The 23,102-nt window shown below is 39.6% G+C and overlaps 2 protein-coding genes across 8 annotated transcripts in view; one reads left to right on the forward strand and one right to left on the reverse strand.

The window, feature by feature from the left end:
* upf3a (UPF3A regulator of nonsense mediated mRNA decay) overlaps window positions 1-23,102 on the forward strand; it is a 71,971-nt gene that overhangs the window by 31,269 nt on the left and 17,600 nt on the right. For 5 of the 7 annotated variants that reach the window (XM_072577526.1, XM_072577523.1, XM_072577524.1 and 2 more), the window contains exons 6-10: window positions 13,039-13,137; window positions 13,522-13,577; window positions 13,671-13,841; window positions 16,940-17,100; window positions 18,323-18,632. In XM_072577526.1, coding sequence (XP_072433627.1) covers window positions 13,039-13,137; window positions 13,522-13,577; window positions 13,671-13,841; window positions 16,940-17,100; window positions 18,323-18,632 — 797 coding nt within the window. The remainder of the gene's footprint in view (window positions 1-13,038; window positions 13,138-13,521; window positions 13,578-13,670; window positions 13,842-16,939; window positions 17,101-18,322; window positions 18,633-23,102) is intronic. The other 2 variants (XM_072577528.1, XM_072577530.1) reach the window with 1 other exon arrangement.
* LOC140481396 (uncharacterized) overlaps window positions 1-23,102 on the reverse strand; it is a 70,795-nt gene that overhangs the window by 4,931 nt on the left and 42,762 nt on the right. The gene's annotated exons all lie outside the window — the stretch shown is intronic.

Below are 23,102 nucleotides of genomic sequence, written 5' to 3' on the forward strand. Positions count from 1 at the left end.
TGGCATGCTTGCCTTCATTGGTCAGAGCATTGAGTATAGGAGTTGGGACTTCCTGTTATGATGTACATGACATTGGTAAGGCAACATTTGTAGTACTGTGTACAATTATTGTTGTTCTGCTACAGGAAAGATATTATTAAATTGAAAAGGGTGTAAAGAGGATTTACAAGAATGTTACTGAGACTGGAAGGTTTCAGTTGTAAGGAGAGAATGGATAGACTGGATTTTTTTCCTAGGAAACTGAGGAGTGACTTTATAGAGGTTTTTAAAATTATGAGGGACATAGATAAGGTGAATATCCAAGGTCTTTTCCCCAGGGTAGGGGATGTCCAAAACTAGAGGGCAAAAGTTTAAATGAGAGATTTAGAAGGCATCCAAGGGGCAACTTTTTCACTTAGAGGGTAGTGCATATATGGAGTGAGCTGCCCAAGGAAGTGGTAGAGGTGGGTACAGTTATAACCTTTTAAGATCCATTTGGACAGTTACATGAATAGAAAAGGTTTAGATGGATATACAGGAAAATGGGATGAGTTGGGCTGAAGGGCCTGTTTCCGTTCGGTATGACTCTCTCTTGGTCCGAAGTGGCATCTTCCTTATTTTTAAATTGTGACCTCTGGTTTTGGACGACTGAGCTAGAGTAAATGTTGTACCTGCATCTTCCCTGTTTATCCCTGTAAGTTTCAATAAGGCATCCTCTCATCCTTTGAAACTTGAGGGAATATAAGCCAAGTTTGCATAATCTCTCTTCATAAGACAGTCCTGAATCCTGGAACAGGTCAGGTAAACCTTTGTTGCATTCCCTATATGGCAATAATATCCCGATGTAAGTAGATCAAACCTGCACATTGTAATCCAGGTGTGGTCTAACTAATCTCCTGTATGATTGAAGCAAGACTTCACTACTACTGCTGTACTGCAAACCTTGTTAGCTTTTGTAATGGCTTGCTGCATCTACATGTTAGGCTTCAGAGCCTAATTGTATATCCTATATCCCATATCCTATTGTATGCCTGTACTTTACAGTGACTTAACAGGTAAGAAATATTTTGTGCATCTGCTTCTCCTACCAAATTAGAGAACCTCACATATTACTACTTTATATTCAATCTGCCATGTTTTTGCCGATTTCAATTAGCCTGTCAGTGTCCGTCTGAAGCAGTTTAACATCTTCCTCATAATGCTTGTTTCCCACTTAGCTTTGTATCATCTACAAATTTGGAAATGCTACATTTGGTCCCCACTTCCAAATAGTGAATGGCTAGGGCCCAAGTACTGATCCTAGCCCCTTGGACTTCTAGTTCTGGGAGATTTCTTGTATATTCCTCAGTGAAGATAGATACAAAATTTTCCTTTAGCTTCTCTGCCATTTCTCTATTCCCCATTATAAATTCTTCTGATCTTGCTTGTAATGGATCCACATTCATTTTAGCCAAACATTTACTCTTTTTATACTTTACAGTCTGCATGTATGTGTTTTATTAGATTGCATTCATACTCTATTCTCCCTTTCCTTATCAGTTTATTGTTCCTCTCATTGTGTGGTATACAAGAGAGAGTTTGCAATTATATAATGGCTTTTACAGCCACATGTCTTGTCGAAGGGCCCTTTACCCAAGGAAGTAATTGTAAAATCTGGTCACATTGTAATGTGGAAAGCATTGCAGCCATTTTGTCTACACAAAGTCTCATAAATTGCAATATGATGATGGCAAAAGTCTCCATTAATTGTGTTAGCTGATGGATAAATGTTGCCTAGCACATCAGAGAGTACTCCCCTGCTCCTCTTCTAGACACTGTCATGCATTATTTTCATCACTGGAGGGCAAATGAGGCTTCAGTTTAACATCTCATTCAACAAATGTCACTTCTGATGGTGCTGTGTTCCCTCAGCCCAAGATTATGTACTGAGTATCTGGAGTGGGTCTTGAAACCGGAACCTCTGGCTCAGTGGATTTAGTATTACCACTGAGTCAAGACTGATATTTACGTTACTTTCTTGATTTTCTATTTTATAGCACTTCTTGTAGAGCCCCATTATCCCATACTTTCTTTTAAAAGCCATGCTAACTTTCCTCCCGTCTTTTGTGAGTCATCTTTCAGATTTCACTCCCATCTTGAACGATATGTTTAATTGTGCCAGTAGTATTTCTGTTGTCTTTCTTCTGGAATGGATGATTTCACACTTCTGTGTAGTGATTGTAGCGAGGTCAGGGATGCCAGGTGAACATTGTAGAATTTGAGTTCCCTGATCAGGTCTGTTAATCTGGTCCAATCAGAGAGCCTTGGCTGATAGATAAGAATAGGGGTGTCAGAGATCCTGTTCCCTCTGGAATTATTTCAGTCTGCATTGATTTTTTTTGTGATGTGTCTACCCTTTTCAGTAGGTGAAAGTGAGGACTGTAGTGTAGTGCTGGAAAAGCACAGCAGGTCAGTCAGCATCCAAGGAGCAGGAGAAAGAATGTTTCGGGCAAACGCCCTTCATCAGGAATGAGGCTGTGAGCTCAGAGGGTGGTGATATAAATGGGAGGGAGATGGGGCTGGGGAAAGGTAGCTGAGAGTGCATAAGGTAGATGGAGGTTGGCGAGAACGTGATAGGTTAGAGAGGAGGGTGGAACAGATAGGTGGGAATGAAGATGGACAGGTCATGAGGGTGGTGCTGAGCTGGAAGGTTCCTGAGGAAACTGGTGAAACCTACCTTGATGCTGTGGAGTTGGAGGGTCCCGAGGCGGAAGATGAGGCGTTCTTCCACCATGCGTAGGATGGTGAGGGAGTGGCAATGGAGGAGGCCCAGGACCTGCATGTCCTTGGCAGAGTGGGAGGGGGAGTTGGAGTGTTCGGCCACGGGGCAGTGGGGTTGGTTGGTGCATGTATACCGGAGATGTTCTCTGAAGCACTCTGCAAGTAGGCATCCTGTCTCCCCAATGTAGAGGATGACCGCATCGGGCGCAACGGATACAGTAAATGACATGTGGAAATGCAGGTAAAACTCTGATAGATGTGGAAAGCTCCTTTGTGGCCTTGGACAGAGGTGAGGTGTGGGCGCGGGTTTTGCAATTCCTGCTCTGGCAGGGGAAGATGCCGGGAGGGTAGGGTGGCTTGATGGGGGGGGGTGTAGATCTGGCAAGAGAGTAGCAGAGGGAGCAGTCTTTACGGAAAGCGGATAGGGGTTGGGAGGAAAATATATCTCTGGTGGTGTGGTCAGTTTGTAGGTGGCGGATATGGTGATGAATGATGCTTTGTATATGGTGGTCAGTGGGGTGGAGGGTGAGGACCGATGGTGTTCTGTCCTTGTTACAGTTGGAGGGTGCTGTTCAAGAGTGGAGGTGCAGGAAGTGGATGAGATGAGCTGGAGGGCCTCATCAACCACATGGGAGGGAAAATTGAGGTCTTTAAAGAAGGAGGTCATCTGGTGTGTTCTGTGGTGGAACTGGTCCTCCTGGAGGCGGAGGAATTGGGAATAAGGGATAGCATTTTCACAGGATGGGAGGAGGTGTAGTCCAGGTAGCTGTGGGAGTCTGTAGGTTTGGAGAAGATGTTAGTGTTGAGTCAGTCACCATTGATGGAGATGGAGAGGTCCAGGAAGGGGAGGGAAGTGTCTGAGATGGTCCAGGTGAACCTAAGGTCAGGGTAGAATGTGTTGGTGAAGTTGATGAACTGTTCAGTCGTCTGTTTGTGTTCTCCTGAAATCTATGATCCTCTTCACTGTTTTCAAGTTTTGTATTGTTTTGCAATTGTTGAAATTATGCTATTTCTTTCCTAGTCAAGGACATTAATATGTATGACAAAGAGCAGTGGTGCTATCAACCTGGGCTAAGAGTGCATATTTCTCTCTCGACTGATAAATAACTACTCACTGCTACTCTGCTTTCTGTCTCTTATTCAATTCAATTTCATATCCATGCTGTTACTTTAATCTCCGGGTATCAATTTTACTATATGGTACTTATTTACCATTATCAGCAGTCCCTTGATGTGTGAATGACATTTACTCACTTACAAGTTTCTGTCATGGAATTTCATAGAATCCAAAAACATAGAATGCTTACAGTGTGGAAGCAGGCCATTTGGCCCATCGAGTCCATATTGACCCTCCGAAGAGCATCACAGGTAGACCAACCGCCTGCATTTCCCATGGCTAATCCACTTAGCCTGCACATCCCTGGACACTATGGGCAATTTAGCATGTCCAGTCCACTTAACCTGTGCATCTTTAGACTGTGGGAGAAAACCAGAGCATCCAGACAGCAGACACCAGGAGAATGTGCAGACTCCACACAGATAGTCTCCTGAGGGTGGAATTGAATTTGGGTCCCTGGCACTGTGAGGCAGCAGTGCTAACCAGTGTGAATGATCATGTGACTGAGTAGCCAGATTTCTGACCTGCTTTGTGCATACATCCCACGAGGTAATGCAATTTAGAGTGCAGGATTTGGTTACTTTTCCTTCATTATTTGCTGCTGCTCTGTCTCCATATTAATGTTAGGACTCAGTGTCATGCAACTTGATGGACAAGTGATCTCTTCTGAATTGCCATTAAGCTCTGTTGTCATTTAAGGTCAATGCAGTGCACTTCAATGAGAATTTTAGATGTTCTTGAAGTGTTTACTTTGTTCTTCCTGGAACAATGGTCATTTGAGAGTTTAGAGAACAGGGCCTATTTGGAGAGACACTTATCAGCCATCTAGACAGGTTCCAAGCCATCAAAGTTGATTTTGCTGGAATTTTACAGGCCTCTGTCTGAATCTGGAGGATGTAGTTGCTGGTGGAATTTCTTCTAATGCATTTATTTGGACAACATACAGTCTAAACCTCAATGCAGTGCAGTAAAATGGTCATTGCAATTACTCTATACTCAAGGACTTCTGTTAACCTGGGGATTTGGGAAGTCTTTTTGTCAAACTCTCATTGTGTTAGTTTAGAGAAGGCTGAATTAGCACATCTGATCCATTGTTGATTCACTTCATCATTGGCCTTTGGAGAGAAATTTTGAGCAACGTCCGCACCTTGGCATATTGTCAAATGCTTGTTGAAAGTTCATCAGCCACTCTCAACAATGCTTTATCTTGATTTATCAAAAAGGTCAGTCAAATTCTTTTGGGTTTAATAAATCTATGATGACTGTTTTCATTAACCCATGATTTTCCAAGTGACAGTTAATATTTTCCTAGATTATAGAGTCAGTTTTTCCACTGTAGGCAAATTTTTCAACACGTGAAACATTTGCAACACTCCAGTTCTCTGGTGCCCCTTCCAAATCCAAGAAGGATTGAAGGATTCTGATTAGAGTTTCCAGTATTGCCACCCTTCTCACAACAACGAAGGATGCTTCTTATCCAGTCCTGTCATTTTATCAACTTTGAAAGCTGACAATCTCTTCCTTTGCTGTTTTTATCCTATCCAATTTCTCCACTCCTATCTCTTTCTCTGTGACATTGACAGCATTTTGTTTTTGCAGAAACAAATGTAAAGTACTCATTTTGCATCTCACCATGCTTTTTACATTCAATGGCAGATTTCCTTCATGAACTTTTTTTGACTCTACCTTTTATGTAACCTTCCTTTTACTCTTTGTGTTTATTAAAGTGGTCAGTGATCATTTTTATAGTAAATTTTAAACCTTTCTATACAATCTCTTTGACCCTCTTCCTTTTTCAGTTCTGATCTGTATTTGTCTATTCAGCTTGCAATTATCCTACTTTTTCTGTTTCATTTTAATTTCAATGTCTTTAGTCATCCAGGGAATCTAGCTTTGGATATCCTTCCTTAGCCTGTCCTGGGAATGTTTTTAATCTGTGCCCAAATGATGTCTTCCCTTCTTGAATACTTCTTAGTACTCATTTTATTGTTTTATCTTCCAGTCAACTTGGTCTAGATCCTCTTGCAACTGACTGAAATTTGTCCTTTTCCACTTGAGGATTTTTGTCTTTATTTCTTGTTTCTTTCCATAACTACTGTAAACCTAATGTTATATCTTGTAAGCAAAACATCTGTCTCCAATTATGACACTGGTATAGGAAATCCATAACGTTGCAACTAAAACTTGGCTACCTTTGATCTGAAAGTGGCAGAGCTGAAAAATGTGTTGCTGGAAAAGCGCAGCAGGTCAGGCAGCATCAAAGGAACAGGAGAATTGACGTTTCGGGCAAAAGCCCTTATTCAGGAATGAGGACGGTGTGCCAAGCAGGCTAAGATAAAAGGTAGAGAGGAGGGACTTGGGGGAGGGGTGTTGGGAATGCGATAGGTGGAAGGAGGTTAAGGTGAGGGTGATAGGCTGGAGAGGGGTTGGGGGCAGAGAGGTCGGGAAGAAGATTGCAGGTCAAGAAGGCGGTGCTGAGTCTGAGGGTTGGGACTGAGAAAAGGTGGGGGGAGGGGAAATGAGGAAGGTGGAGAAGTCTGCATTCATCCCTTGTGGTTGGAGGGTTCCTAAGCAGAAGATGAGGCGCTCTTCCTCCAGGCGTCGTGTTGCCATGGTCTGGCGATGGAGGAGGCCAAGGGCCTGCATGTCCTTGGCGGAGTGGGAGGGGGAGTTAGTGTTCAGCCACGGGGCAGTTGGGTTGGTTGGTGCGGGTGTCCCAGAGGTGTTCTCTGAAACATTCTGCAAGTAGGTGGCCTGGCTCCCCAATGTATAGGAGGCCACATCGGGTGCAGCGGATGCAATAAGTGATGTGTGTGGAGGTGCAGGTGAATTTGTGATGGATATGGAAGGATCCCTTGGGGCCTTGGAGGGAAGTGAGGGGGGAAGTTTGGGCGCAAGTTTTGCATTTCTTGCGGTTGCAGGGGAAGGTGCCAGGAGTGGATGTTGGGTTGGTTGGGGGTGCGGACCTGACGAGGGAGTCGCGGAGGGAGTGGTCTTTCTGGAATGCTGATAGGGGTGGGGAGGGAAATATATCCTTGGTGGTGGGGTCTGTTTGGATGTGGTGGAAATGACAGAGGATGATACCATGTATCTGGAGGTTGGTAGGATGGTAGGTGAGGACCAGTGGGGTTCTGTCCTGGTGGTGATTGGAGGGGCGGGGTTCATGGGCAGAGGAGCGGGAAGTGGAAGAGATGCGGTGGATAGCATTGTCAACCACGTCTGAGGGGAAATTACGGTCTTTGAAGAAGGAGGCCATCTGGGTTGTTCAGTATTGGAATTGGTCCTCCTGGGAGCAGATGCGGCGGAGGCGAAGGAATTGGGAATATGGGAAGGCATTTTTACAAGGGGCAGGGTGGGAGGAGGCGTAATCTAGGTAGCTGTGGGTGTCAGTTGGTTTATAATAAACGTCCGTGTTGAGTCGGTCGTCCGAGATAGAAATGGAGAGGTCTAGGAAGGGGAGGGAGGAGTCTGAGACGGTCCAGGTAAATTTGAGGTCGGGGTGGAAGGTGTTGGTAAAGTGGATGAACTGTTCAACCTCCTCGTGGGAGCACAAGGTAGCGCCGATACAGTCATCGATGTAGCGGAGGAAAAGGTGGGGTGTGGTGCCAGTGTAGCTCTGAAAGTGGCATCCATGTTATCAGGTTGCAAAAACAAACTTTCCAAAGATGGCACAGGCTTCACTGGAACATGCAGTAGACTTGGGATGGCTGGAGGAACAGAGCCTTGTTTTCTTAAAGCATTTTACAGCCTTCTGGACTCAACAAAAGGTCAACAACTTCAGACCATAAACTGTCCTACATTTCCCCTGTTTTCTGGCCATCAGGGTCTCGTTTTCTTGTTCTTGCTTTCAGCAAAGTTGTCTTGTATTCTGCTACCTACTATTAATAATAGCTCTGGATCTTTCTCTTTACAATTATTGCCACTCTGTGACACCTTGAAATTTCACACTTTCTAATTCTCTCCTGAACTTCCCATCTGTTCTTCCCCACCTCTTTCTACAGTTGAAAGGTCAGATGATGTCATAATGATTTTATCTCTAGATTTGCCAGGCTAATGCTTTGGGAACATGGATTCAGATCCCACCATAGTAGTGGTGAAATTTAACTTCAATTAATAAACCTTGAAAATCTTCTCAGTGATGCTGACCATGTTAACTATATTGGATCTTGGAAAAACCTTTCTGGTTTACTAATGACCTTTAAGGAAGGAAATCTGTCATTCTTTCTTGTTCTGGCCTGCATGTGAATCCAGACTGTCAATAACATAGTTGACTTTTCATGGCGCCCAAAAATGGCCTAGCAAGTCCTCAGCTCAAGGGTAATTAGAGATGGACGACAAATGTTCATCTTGTCAATGGCACATGCTACAAATAAAAGGAAAGAAAATAAAACAGGTCACTTTTTCACCTCTTTCATTGTGAAGAAAGATATTATTCGGCATTAAACTTTAACTCTGTATGGAATCTTCCCCACCCTGACATGGTGTGAGTAATGATGAGAAAGGCACTTAAAAGTAGAACCTGATGCTTCCGTTCCACAACTATAGTCCAAACAATGGAAGCAATGCTTCATAGCTACCAGATTCATACGCTAAAATATTGATATACAAGGATGTGGTCAATGATGTGGAAGGGAGTCTTTTCTTGGGGATGGGACAGTTTTTTGGTTTTACTGGTTGAATTCTAGTTCCAATGTACCATGAAAACTTTGGTTGTGCAAACATACAATTGAATAAGGCCACATACTTTGGACATTCTTATGGTGACATGACTGTGAGCTCCTGGAGAAGCAGCCATACCACATTGTATGAGAGTATAACATGAGGTTTCATTGCTTCAGATGTGAGGGCTCATGAATTCCTTCAATAAAATAGTGTTATATTTCTGGCATTCCCCACAGATTATCTGCTCACAGATCCCACATTGGAGTCTTTGTCGCCTTGGTGCAATTCCAAAGGCAATGTAGGAGGAGACAATGATTACAATTTTGTCAGCAAGACCAGCAAACTCTAGAAGCTGCCTGCAAAGGTAGATAAAGGTGGACCAAGAAAGCAGAGAATGAGACCTCAGCGTTACAAGCATTGCTGTCATGTTCAACTGTCTGAAAGACATTGTCAACAAACTGTACTATCTTTTGGAAGAGGACTTGTGCTTAGAAGGAATGGGTGCCATCCCATTCCAGTGGTCATCAAAGTTGAAGAGGCCCTCAATCTTTAGGTCAGCTGCATATTTTAAGGAGCAACTCAGGACCTTTTGAGGCATCGCCAAATCCTCCACTCAAATGTGTGCCATTTTTTTCCAAAATGCAGCTTTTCACATCATTCCCCTGTGACAATGAGAATCAAGCAGCTGGGACAATGGGATTCTCCTCCATCACTGGCTTCCCTTTGGTGCAGGGTGCTATCAACTGCACTCATGTTGCTTTGAGAGTGGCCTACCATCAAGAGTTTGTCAATAGAAAAGCTTTCCAATCAACAGGTATCCAAATTGTATGTGACCATTGAGGCCAAACTCTGGAGGCCTGCAGCATATTATCGTGAGGCTGCCATGACTCTTACTAGAGAACTCGTACGCTCCTGTCTCCTTTCAATGTCCTTGAGCCATGCGGTGAAGGCTGCTAGGAGCCTAGGGGTACCCTTTCAACATGGCTGATAATGTCTTTACAAAATCCTCAGGCTAATACAGGATAAAGTTCTGACACTTCCACTAGTGGCAGAGTGGAGACCATAAGCTTCTGTAACATGATGTTTCATTGTGTGAACTATTCTGACAGAGTTTTGCAGTATTGCCCAAAAAACGTATCCTGTCTCATTGTGGCATTCTGTGCCCTCTGCACCTGAAGCTGATGAAGTGGGGGAAGGGGGACTTTCTAGACATTGGGAAAATGCAGAATGACAGTAATCTTCTGAGGATAAAGACAAGGCCAAGGATCAGGATGTTGACCAGGAGGGCCATTCAAAGAGCATGGCACAGCAATACATTATATAGCCTAAGAAGCCAGAGCTACCCTAATTGAAACCCATTACCAGAAAGATTGAGCGGGTTTGGACTTTTGGACTTCCCTCAATTGTTTAAGATTCTTTTAGTAATCTGGCAAAGAGCGCCCCCCCCCCCCCTCCCCCCCAACTTAACTTTGTGTTCTCTAACTTTGAAAGTGTACACAGTGAAATGAAAGCTTGCAGTGAGATGGTGCAGGTGAATATCTTGCAAGTGCATCACCTTTAGGTACTTCAACTGATTTCCTCCTCAAGAGATGGAGCTGTGGGTTTCCAGTGCTGGTTTCTTTATGGAAGTTCACTGGGTCCCATTGGTGCATGTATAAGAGGAGAGGGGAAATAGGTTGTGGAGGATCCATAAAATCTTGTGCAGAGTGAATGCTAATGGTAATGGGAGAGAAATACAGTGCAATGAAGCTTCCTTTGTTGGTTGTCCATCACAATATCTCCATGTTGTATAAGCAGTTGTGCTCTTCTCCACTCAGATCTTACAACTTCTTCATAGGGAGTGAGGAGCCCAATGTCCTATTTCCTCTCTTCCCCCCCCCCCCCCCCCCACTACCATCTTGGACTTCAGTTTTAGACCAGTTTTTCCTACAGTCAGCGAAAAACTGAGTATGCTGGAACTGGATAGAAGAGCAAAGTGTTGGCCAAAGCATCAGGATTGCCAGGGATTAGGAACCCTGCAGGTCTGTGTCCTTTGCAGTGCGTGGGTCTGTGTGTGATATTGATTCCCTCTGAAGGACCTCATATCATTGGATCTGGTACCCTCCCCACCCCACCCCCCAAAGGTTGTGGCACTTAACTTTTTAAGTTGTCCATTTCAGTTGTTGTTGCAGCCATAGTGTGGTGTACTTCCAATTTTCAATGTGGTGGAATAGTGGCGTCCAGCCTCAGTCTCATGTGGACGAAGCTTTGTATATCCAGATCTATTCCTCATAGGTCTACCATAACAGCCCACAGGCCTTGAACCTCTCCAGGTTCCAATTCAACCTTTCTACGTGAACCTGCATGAGCCTGTCTTTATCCCAACGCTTGGTATATGAGGTGACCATGCCTGGTAGAGTTATACACTGTTCCCATCCCTCCTCTTGAAGCTACTGATCCCAGGTAAATCCATTCCACAATACCCCATTTCCATCCCACCTTATTGTCTTCCTTCATTGTTGTCACTCCCCCTTCCCTTCACCAAGAAGCCTCCCCCCCACCCCACCCACCCCCCCCAAACCCGATGAATAGGTTTTGAAGTCTCCTTCCCATGACAGCTACCCATTTTGTTCTTCCCCACCTCCACTTCCACTAATTTCCCTAGTCTGACTGACCATGGTCTACCCCCTTCAGCCACCTCACTGGGCAGCTGGGACAAGAAATTCCAAAAAACCCTGAGAGAGGCATGTACATCCGCCCACCCACATTAGCCCCACCCACACACGGGCTGGCAGCAATAGAGCCACAGGATTGACCATGACCCATTCCATGGACAGGACAGATACAGATCCCCACACTGGGAATACCCTGATTGGGCCTCTGACTATGGCCAGTCCCCTGGACTGGAATCAAAAGCTGCTCTTGACTTATTGTGTCAGAACCAACTGACTGGCAGGTGCCTCTATGAACTTTAGTGGGGACCACTCTCCTAAGACATTGAGTCATGGCTGCTTGCTTGTTACATATATGGTAGGTTTGCTGCATAAGCTGTTGGCATGTTGCAGGTGTGAAATTGATATAGCACACTGTCAATCAGCAGGATGTATACTCTCTTGACTGAGGCTGCTGACCAGAAGACAAACTGCCTAGTCATTTGACTGCTAATTGGCTGTTTGCAACCAGCAGTGAGCTGAAGATACCAGTATCCAGTCTGACTTGTATTTTGAGAACTTATGATGTCTAGTTTAAAAGGTTCGTTTTGTAGAATAGGAAGCTGAATATTAATGAGGTGAGCTGTGCCTTCAATAAGGTGTTTGACAATTCATAATCTCCCTTTATTGGCAACTCGCAACTGCTTAGAGAGAAACCTGCTTCTGTGTCAAGTAGATACATAAAAAATGCAGAAAGGTATTCCTGGGCCTCTTCAAATCTTTTACACAATTCAACCACAAATCTTGCCCCTGGTTCTGGACAACTCTTGCCAGGGCAGGCATGCTCGCAGCATTTATCCTTCCAAGCCTTGTAAGCATGCTTATATTTGAATAAGATCACCATTCATTCTTATTAACTCGAGAGAATATAGACACCCTAAATTTAAATTTCCTTGTGGGACAATCCCTATTTACGAAGAATTAGTTTGGTGAAACTCTTGCACTGTCTCTCTGGTAAGTATGTATTTCCTCTGGTAAATCCACACAATATTTCAAGAGTGGTCCCATGAAGGCTGTTTGTAATTGCAGTAAGATATCTTTACTCCTATCCTCTAATCTTCCTGTTTAAAAAAAAGTCCAATAGACCATCTAACTTAATTGTTGACTGTACCTGTATATTAACTTTCAGTGATTAATGAACAAGGACAACCAAGCCCCTTTGAAGTTCAACACTGCCCAGATTCTCAGCATTGAAGAAATACTCAGTAATTCCATTTCTGTTTTTCTGACCAAAGGACTGTAGAGACTACAGTTCATTGCCTATAAGGTTATGTGAAATGCTCTATAAATGCACATTCTTTCTTTAATATTGTTTATATCTGCCTCTTGCATATTGAACTAATGGATCATATGCAGAAATGTCCCACAGTCTGATCTGATTAAGATGTAATCATCATCCTTAAACCAGACAACCAACTCTATGTACATTTAAAATAATATGTCTCTTTAGTGAATAGCTTGGCAGTTTGAATATTCCCCGATGTTGGGCAGTATTAGCCTGCTAATTGAATACATTAATTTGTCTGCTCTAAACTGGCCGGTATAAATGTGCACACAGTTTTGTTCATCCTACCTCACTCTTCCTAATAACCGTTGCATCATACACAATGCATGTATAAATCTATCATTCTTAGTTTTGAATAATGAAGGAAGGGCAGAGGATGACAGTTAAAGTGCTAGTTAAGGAGCTAGACTTGGCATAGGCAGAATGGGCTGGATGGCATCTTTCTGTTTTGTGAATTCTGTGATTCCTTGCAGTACTGGGCTCAGTAACTACTCCATATCTTGGTTTATATGTACAGCCTGAAATTTTGTTTTTTGCATTGCTAGTGGGTACAGACCAATTCCTAACACTGGAGAATGTCTATAGCCAGGAACTTAAAGGTGTAAGCAGAACTTGGAAGCAGCTGCGTGTCTACAAGAACACAGGTGCGCAGTTGCTTTAAAGTCACGATTGTGACTACTGAACCACTGCATAATCGCACTTCCTTCAGTATTGTCAGTTTGAGATCTGTTCCACAATGTTAATTGGGTTAATTCAAAAAACAACAGTCTTAATAATTAACAGAATGGCCTCCTCAGTGATGTACTTAGTTTTTAAAAAATGATTAGCAATTAACAAAACCTATTGATGTTGAAGTTAATCCGAATCTATTTTTGAATTAAATATTAATGAGATTCTTTTAAGAGATGTAATAGCAATACAGTTTTGCATGAAATGATTTTAAGCTGTGCCAACATATTTCATTTTAAAGGAGTGATCTAGAATTGATTGGTTTGGAAAACTAAATTTGATTCCTGCCTTATTCCCAGCCAGGAGAACCACACCACTTCTGGAGTATATTAAAAACAAGAAGCTTGAAAAACAGGTGGAACTTTATTTTTAAACCTATGTTCACTATAAACTTTAGCATTTGGTCCTAAACTTGGTATTTTGCTCAATTAAACTTGTTATATTCCAGCGAATCAGAGAGGAGAAAAGAGAAGAGAGGAGGAGGAGGGAGCTGGAGAAAAAACGTTTAAGAGAGGAAGAAAAAAGAAAACGTAGAGAGGAAGAAAGGCGTAAAAGGAAAGAAGCAGAAAAGCAGAAAAAAATAGCAGAGAAGGAAAGAAAAGAAGAAATAAAAATTAAGGTTCATATCTTTGTAGATTATTAGCACCTTTTAAAAATATTATTCTTTCTATTTTTGGTATCTTGATGAAACATACAATTTACATTTACCATTGCATAATGTTCCCAATAGCATAGGACAAATATTTCTTAAAATGAGTATGCTCTTCACCAGCGGAGAAAGTGAGGACTGCACCACACTATTCGACTCTGGTCCTCACCAGTATCCCTTCACTTTTATATTGCAAAGTATACAAATCATGAGATATTGCATCTCCTTACCAACTGATTCTTCATGCGTGTGGCTATTCAAATTAAAAGCTATGATAAGATTGGTAGCAGATTATTTGACTACATAGATGTTACAATTGACCCTGTCCCCAAATGATATGTACATATGGGTATTTCATGCCAGAACTGTTAATTATTGACTAACCTTTATTTCCTGAGTTTAGAACCATTGAGATTAGTTGCTGCACCCGTAATGCCACCAAAGTGGTAATTAATTAAAATTGCACAGGCAGAGCTTAAAGCTTGGCCTTATCAGGGATATTTTGCCAGATAACACACTAAGCATTTCACAATTTTTAAAAAAAAACTTATGATATTCAATTTTACCCTTTTGTTCTCATTTCACTATTTCACAAGCTAATGTAAGAAAAGCAACAGCCATATTTAAGATGCAGCAGCCGTGTTTTAAAAAGTCCTGCAATGATTAAGATTGTTTTAGGAATTGTTCCTTTGATGACTTTTAAAAGAAAATTAGATAACCATATTTCATGCAAACCTTGCATCTTGTCAAAATTGGAAACATATTTGTATACTTTATTTCATTGTATTTGGGATACTGGGCAAGGTTGTCACCTAAGTGCTCATGTAACTATTAAGGAATCAGGGTTACAAAGTCAAAGTTGCGCTATGAATGTTTAAAGAAGAAATCCCAATGCCGAGCAATTAGTCAACACAACTACACTACAGGATTTTCCATTTTTAAACAAAACAAAATTTGGTAAAACATATAAATTAGGAGCAGGAATAGGCAATTCAACCTCGAGCCTGTTCTGCCATTTGATATAATCATAGCTGATCTTGACATCAGCTCCACTTTCCTGTCTGCTCTTCATAACCCTTCAACCCATTACTCATTTAAAAATTAGGCTATCTCCTTCTTAAATGTATACAATGTCCTGGCATCCATCACTCTCTGGGATAGTTTATTCCACAGATTTACAAGCCTTTGAGAAGTAATTTCTCCTCATCTCTGTTCTAAATCTGCTACTTATTCTAAAACTATGATCTCTGTTCTAGATTGCCTCACATGAGGAAACATCCTTTCTATGTCTACTTTGTCAGTCTAATAACATATGATAAACATTTTACATCAAAAAACTGATATTAGTAGCAAAAAATCTCTTCTCACTGTATATCATAAATATTATGGGATAGCTGCTGAAAACAAAAGTTACCGGTACGTGCAAAAGTCTATTAGAATCCTTCAAATTCACTGTCCTGATCAGTTGCACCACTGAATAATTCATTCCAGTCATCCAGGCTGCATATGTGGACAGGAAGAGACCCCTGAAAAACTCAGGTCAACTTATACCTTAGATCTACCTATACATAAGTATATATGCTATGTCCTTTCTTAATTTTTAAGCCTTTGTCAGATGGCAAAGTAAGTAGAAATAACTAATCCATTTGGTGAAAAGTTGAGTGACATGTTTGAAAAGTTCAAATTGACAGTTATTAACTTGCTTTCTATGTCCCTTTATGCTGCAAGAATAATTTTAATGTTAATTATTACAGTTTGCACAAATTTTCATTGTATTCTCCATTTAAGTGTTGGCATTTGGATGAGTAAATAAGTCTTAATCACTGTAATGATCAAATTTGGTTGTATCTAACATTTATCTGAATTTTTATTGTTTAAATTCTAAATTTCCCAGTGCTATGCAGGTTTTTATAAGGTTTCTACTGAAAGAGAAGCTGACATTGTTCACTTAAGGAAAGCAACTTTATTGTTTTTTTGTACCTGATGTCAGCTAACTCTTTCATTTCAGATGTATTTAAATACAGGGATCTCGATGCAATTTCCCACTGATTGTGGTGTTGATCAGCATAACAGTGGTAATGTGCATATGGAAATTAGGGGAAAGAGGGGCTAGAGATGCTTTGCTTTGGCTTTTTGAAGTTTTTCATCCTGTAGAAATTTGTTCTTAAATGAAACAGGGAAAGAAACTAGCTAGCTTGGTGAGTATCTGGTAAGTTAAAGCCTACTCTTTTCCTAAAGTTCAAAATAGCATAGGACTAGCGGTAAATTTGATAAAAGTATAAAAAGGAAATGAGTAATTGAGTTAAACAGTTAATTAAAGCACATTCTGCTTCTGTTTCTGGTCAGTGACAGTGTGTCTGTAGCTGTGGAAAGTAAGGGCACCCACAGTACAGGAATGGAGCTTCTGTTTTTGTAATTGTCCAGGAGGTTTGAGATTCATTTGGTACTTGGATGAGAGTGGTTGAGCTAACTGATTATGGCATCGTAGTATAGGAAGCAATTCAACTTGGGGGTGATGAGCAAAAAGCTATGTTGTGGTAGTTGGGAATGATATAGTCAGGGAGATTGCTCTTCAGTGCAGCAAAGATTGTAAGTCAAAAGGCTGTGTTGCCTATCCAGATCCAATCTTCAAGAAGGTTGTGAAGTGCTCAGTAGTTAACATTTGCCTGCTTTTATTTATACTAATTGACCTGAAATGAAGAATAAAAATTCATTGTTCTTCAAGCCCTGTTTTCCCAGAAGGCATTTGGATTTCTACTTTATTTTTGTCTTCAAACTTTGAAATATAATGTTGTTCTAAAGCACTGTGGAAGCGTTAAACAGTCTGGTAGCTTAGAGCAATTCCCAGACAAGTTTTGATGTTTGCTTACTGGGTATGTCACCATTAAAGGTTTACCTAGAGATCATGGCAAGGTAGACAGTTCCTTGAAGGTTTGGAGAGTTCATACACATGAACACAATCTAAGGTAAATAAGCCAAAATAATTCTGAAATATAAAGGTTTAAAATAACCCCTAAGTGTAAGTTTTATAATCTACCTTTGTTATTGCATTACATTGTAATCTTTAGTTATTAAAAAAGGCTGATAAAGAGGAGGAACAAGACTCGGACAAAAGGAAGGAGAAAACTGAGGATGGTGACAATGGAAAAGGAAAATGGGAAAAATTGTGTTGCCCAGGAAACCTGCAAGGAAAACGGCCAGAGATTTCACAGAAAGATGTCAAAGATAAGTGAGTTTTAACAAATACAATCATATGATATAAACAGCAAAGTATTTCATTGTTGGCTAAACTGATATTTCAATCATGAAAGTGAACACCATGACTTTGATGATTTTAAAAAAAATTGACAACTATGTCAAATATATTTTTAAGATTAACAGAAAAATACTTTGAAAATTGCTTGAATTATTTTTATGACATTTATAATTGTGCTATTGTTGTGACTAATTTGCCATTACAACATTTTCATATACAACACAGTCAAATTGTGTGGTTTTAACATTAATTTCATTACTAAAACAAGCTGGAAAGTGGAGTTTGTTTTTTAAAAGTTTTGAAATTCTAAAATTTCTTTAATAGCAAAAACTACAATTTTTTCAGTCAGTGTTTCTTTTAATTATTGTATTTTCTCTGTGTTTCTCAATATCATAGTTATTTCTCATTGTTTGATTTACAGAGAAGTGATACAAGTGTTATGTGCGTTTATTTACATTTATTAAAAACATTTTATTCAGAGCCCTGATTTGTTTAAGACAAGGACTGCAGTTATTTTCACTCAAAAGAAGTGGAAGACTTAATAAATGATTTACCCTCTAAAAGGTGACCAACATGATGTAATTGTTTTAAGTTACAGTTATCAAAAAATTGGAAATTTTCTCTGTATATGCAATTAATCTGAAATTATCTGTCTGTCTGTTGATGTCAGTAACATGATCTGTAAACAATGATACAAAAATGCAACATTTGAGAAGTTTCAGAAATGCTAACAATTCCAATTAACTGTTATTAATAATGTCTTCTTAAAAATTGTAAGTAATTGGCCTGAAATGAAGAATTTATTGTGCTTAAAACTATATTTTATATAATCAGATGATATAATTTTATCATTAGAAGCTAATGTAAAATAAACCAGTCACCAATCATATAATCTATGATTTTTCTTTCCATTGAAGTTAGTTAATCAGTCAATTATGATTAAAATTTACATGAGACAAGCCTTCATTTTTAGTACAGCAGCAAATGCTTATGGCAGTGAAGCTTCACATTGCTTTACCTTTTTCCAAAACTTAGGTTTAGTCTTCAGAATTGTAATATAAAATTATAGCTGCTCTGTGTAATTTGATCTCCATAAATCGAGTTGCCAACTGCCTTGATAGATTATTAAATATATATGCCATTGTATACAACCATTCAAATAGAAATAAAACTAACTGAATTTTCTTTTACACAGACAGCCAAATGATAGTGATAGAGAACGTAGGGAGAGGGAACGGGAAAGAAGATTAAGGGAAAAAGAAAGAGAACGAGAGCGACAGAGGCGGCGTGAGGATGAGCGCAGAAAGCAAAAAGAACGTTATGAAGTAGAGAGGGCTATGAAAACAAAAGAAGAAGAAACAAAAAGAGGGAAAGACCATGGACAGGAAAGAGAAAAGAAGGGAGACAGCCTCAGCTACATGTTCAGTACTGAGAAAATAGAAAAACTGAGTAAAGAAGACAAAAATGATGACATGGGATCTAAAAGGGAACGAATAAGAAATAAGGTAATTGTCACCATTTTTTCAAGCTACTGTGATGTTGGCAACATTAATTGATGTGGATATTCAAACCCCATATTCTAAAGTGTTGGAAATTTACTATGCAAATTAAATTAGACACCAGACCTTGTTTGAAACGTGAACAAAATTTTGCATGAACAGGTATTGTACTTTTTCAATACACTGTATCTTTTTAAAATAATAGATTAAACTATTCTTATTCAAGAGAGGATAAAAACAATTCCAATTGTTTTTTATCAGTATGTTTATTTTCAAAGTTGACTTAAAAATTGATAGTTTTTGAAAAATTGAGTTGTCATTTCAAAGCGAATTTTAAAAATCAGAAATTATATTACAAATAATGGTTTGTGAAGGTTGCTGCCTATTCAAACATCTATGTTACTTAGAGAAGCTGTCAAAAAGGAACAAATTCGATTCCTATTTTCCCAGTATCACTGAAATTTCTGATCTCGGGCTTCATGGACGAATACTCGTTCATTAAAAATAAACAGCATTTTTAAAATGATGAATAATAGCTGGAGTGTAAAATATTACTTTTCAAATCAAAATAGTTCAATTTTAACAAGGTTTGTTTAGTTTTTGCTATAATTAGGAAAGCATCACATTATTTAGAGAATTGATTAATGCTATTTCTTAAGCATTTTTGTTTGTGTATGACTATCTTTTCAGTCATCCCTGATCCATGTCCTTCCTGTCACAGGTGGTTTGGAAGGATAGTTCCATATTTACATTTCTGGAATTCTAAAGTTACTTTCAAGAGTAGTTGAAGAATTTACTTCCAGAAAAAATATAAATATTGAGAAGAATATGACTTTCAATAGATTCTGCCATTCAGGCCAGAAATCGACTGGAGGAAAGATGGCTCATTACAACCTCCACACCTCAATCCAGCCAGAAGGAAAGTTGGTGACAAAGAGAGAACAAGCATGCCCCAAAACCATGAAGTGTTACAAGTGTGCTCAGTTATTACTGAGTGGGACTTGTGCCTCTCATTAGGGTGAAAATATCATCCTCTTTGCTGCTGATCAATCAGATTGGCTGGTAGCCCCAACAGTCCTGGCAGCAACGAGAGTCCATAATGGGTTCTACGAGGATTGCAGGCAGGCCCACAAAGCAAGTGGGAACTCAGGATTCAGTAATTACTCACCAGATTCAGGTCAGGTCAAAGTTTACTATCTAAGATGAGGGGTGAGGAGCAGTGGGTTTTAAAAGCTGTGTGGGTAGGAAGCAATGGGAATACTATCTTTTAGGGATTTTGGCCCAGATTGATGAAGAACACCCTTCAAATTTAGTACCCCTACACTTCCTTCTTGCAGTTTTAAAAGTTTAAAAAGAAGACAGACTAACTACTTTGATTTTGTGGTCTTTTTACAAATTCAACTGACTCTTAACTATTTACTTAACATATGGTGGGAAGACTGTCAATTTTGACTCCCATACTATTATGGGAATTAGCTTGTGGTGGATGGGAAGGTAGTGAGTTAACTGCCTGCCTGATTTTGCATCCCACTCCCTTCAAAATCAAACCTGGTATTAAATAGCAGTAAATGCATCTCTAATCGTCAAAAGAACTATAAGCTGAATAAAGTTAGAATTTGAACAAATTGAGGAAGTTGGTATACCATAAAGCATTGAAACAAATAATCAATTAGAAAATAGTTACAAAAGCTCCAAAAACCTCTCTGAAAATCACACTGTTTCAAACAGAATTGAAAAATTGACTGACATATTGCTGTCATTCTTGTGTTCTACATTATTTTCATCTTACGGAGTCTACAGTAAACCAAGGAAAGGCCTTAGTGGAAGGGTTTATGTTTGAGGACAGAAAAGTTAGATATCAGATACTTCTGTAACTTTGAGGGAGTGTCTCATACTTATTTAGCATGTTATAACTTTTTTTAAAAAATGCAAGTTTGTTGAATTGCGATTTTTTTTTTTATTTGCTCATGGGACGAGAGTGTTCTTAAGTGTTCTGGGTAAAACAACTAGAGAAGGTTTTAAAACTCATACCTTTTAGAACAGTCAGTATGGATTCATGAAAGAGAGGTTATATCTTTTCAAAATACTTATCACTCAATGCATAAAACAAGTATAGTTGATATTACATTGTTTATTGTCAGGAAACTTTTGATGAAGCCACATAACACAGGAAAATTATGCTTCTGGGGATAGAATATTAGTTTAAACATAGTAAACACAGAATAATAACTTTTTTTTGGTCTGATGCTGTAAAATCTCATCACAATGTTTAGAGTCTCTAAATCATGCAAATGAAAATTATAGGTTTGGGGTGGGTGTAGAGGTTGCTATAGTCAGGGCTTTCATCTATTGTCTTCTTATGGCTTCTCCTATTTTATTTACTGTTGCCACAGTGCTGCTGGATCACCTTTCTCTGTCTATGTTCAATCACCTATTTCTCTTCTAATCCTGTTGTATATAGTTATTTTAGTAACACATGTTTCCATCTGGCCTTCAGCCTTCTGCTTCTCCTTGGCAGAGACATGCCCATCGTTCACTTTATTACATGTTTTTTTATCTGCGATATAACATTTCAGCCTTTCCTCAGCTATTTTCTTCAATGCTTCTGCAATATTCATTGCTTTCTTGATGTTCTAGTTCCTGGCCTTGTCCTTTCTTATAACTCCAAATATTCTTCTTAGCATTTGCATCTCATTTGTTTCTAATCGTTGTTACTCTCTTCTTGATGACTGAATTTCTGCACTATTTAATAAAGTTGCCTTCACAAATGTCTTGTAGATTCTTTCAGTTTCAGCAAATCTCCTTTACTCAGGAAACTTGTATTGCAATCACTTACAACTTATGTTGGTGTTCCATACAATTCTCACAGTTAAAAAGGCAACAAGGCAGAGCTGAGGAAGCTTCTTGATTGTATACAGCAAAGGTTAGCCCTTCAATCTAGAATAGTAACTGATTTTGAGAGTCCTTTCTGAGTACGTTGAATAGAAGATAGGACTCTGGTTGAAGCCCTCTGTGATCAATAGCTTGACATATAGGAATGTCATCTTCGAGATTGCTTGTAACACTTCTTACTCAGGGTTGTCTGTGAGCTTTATAGCCAGCAAGTGTCTGCTTTTCAACTTGTCTGTGTATTGAGACTGGAAAGGTTAAGCTACTAAATTGTGTTTTGTTTTATGACTAATGTTTAGAGAGAAAACAAATTCTACTTCAATTATTTCATGTATCAAGAAATGAACGTATTGAAAAGTACAGCTCACTGTATCGTTTGTTGATTTAAAGCTGGACTCTCAAATTTGTAATTATTTAAGATATCTATAAGTATTTATCTAGTTCATCAACCATAAAGAGAAGTGAATTCAAAATAATTATCTTTTGGTAGGCAGCATAAGGAATATGGGTATTCTGATAAGAACATGCCACAATTATGTAGATATGGGACAGAAAATAATAGTGCCAGTCCCAATTTATGATATAATGCCATTTGCATGAATGATCAGTAATATTGAAACAATAAACATTTGTATTGTTGCATCTTAATTAGGAATATTATGTCAATAATCATAATCCACCACTCTATAAATTGTCCCAAGATATATATTCCCAATGAGACCACCAAAGACAAATTGACTGCTACCCAGGACAAAAGCAAACTGCATCAGATTTCTTCATTTACAGCAATACAAAATTATTGTAATACACTTACTTTACCAAAAACAATGTAAAGAATAGATTTCTATTTTTTGCAATTTAAACTGTACCCCTTTAAAAGCCAAATCACAATTTAGACAAACAGAAGACAAATGGTTTAACTATGGGTGGGAAAGATTATAAACAGGATAAACAAAATTTGGGATACAGTCTGTTCAGTGTTCTATAATTTCAATGGCATCTCTCCCCATTCCTCCTCTTCCCAACCCCCCCCCCCCACCTCCCTCATCAGCCATTGATTATAGTCCCAGAGTCCTCAAACATTCCTCATGTTAAGCTTTCATTCCTGGAATCATTCTCGTGAATCTGCTCTAGACCTGCTCCAGGGCCAATACATCCTTCCTGAGGTATGGGACCCAAAATTCACAATACTCTAAATATGGTCTGACCAGAACCTTATACAGCCTCCAGTACATTCCTGCTTTTATATTGAAGTTCTCTCGAGATGAATGACAACATTGTATTTGCCTTTCTAATTGCTGACTCAACCTGCAAGTTTATCTTAAGAGAATCCTGGACGAGGACTGCCAACTCCCTTCGCCCTCCAGATTTCTGAATTTTCTCCCCATTTAGAAAATAGTCCATGTCTGTATTTTTCCTACCAAAGTGCATGACCTCACACTTTCACACTTTGTATTTCATCTGCCACTTCTTTACTCACTCTCCTTACCTGTCTAAATCTTTGTGCAGCTCCCCCCCTCCTCCACCGTCTCCTCAATAGTACCTGCCCTTCCACCTATCTTTGTATCATTTGCAAACTGAGCCAGA

Source organism: Chiloscyllium punctatum, chromosome 9 (genome assembly GCF_047496795.1).
Source record: "Chiloscyllium punctatum isolate Juve2018m chromosome 9, sChiPun1.3, whole genome shotgun sequence".
Lineage (NCBI taxonomy): Eukaryota > Metazoa > Chordata > Chondrichthyes > Orectolobiformes > Hemiscylliidae > Chiloscyllium > Chiloscyllium punctatum.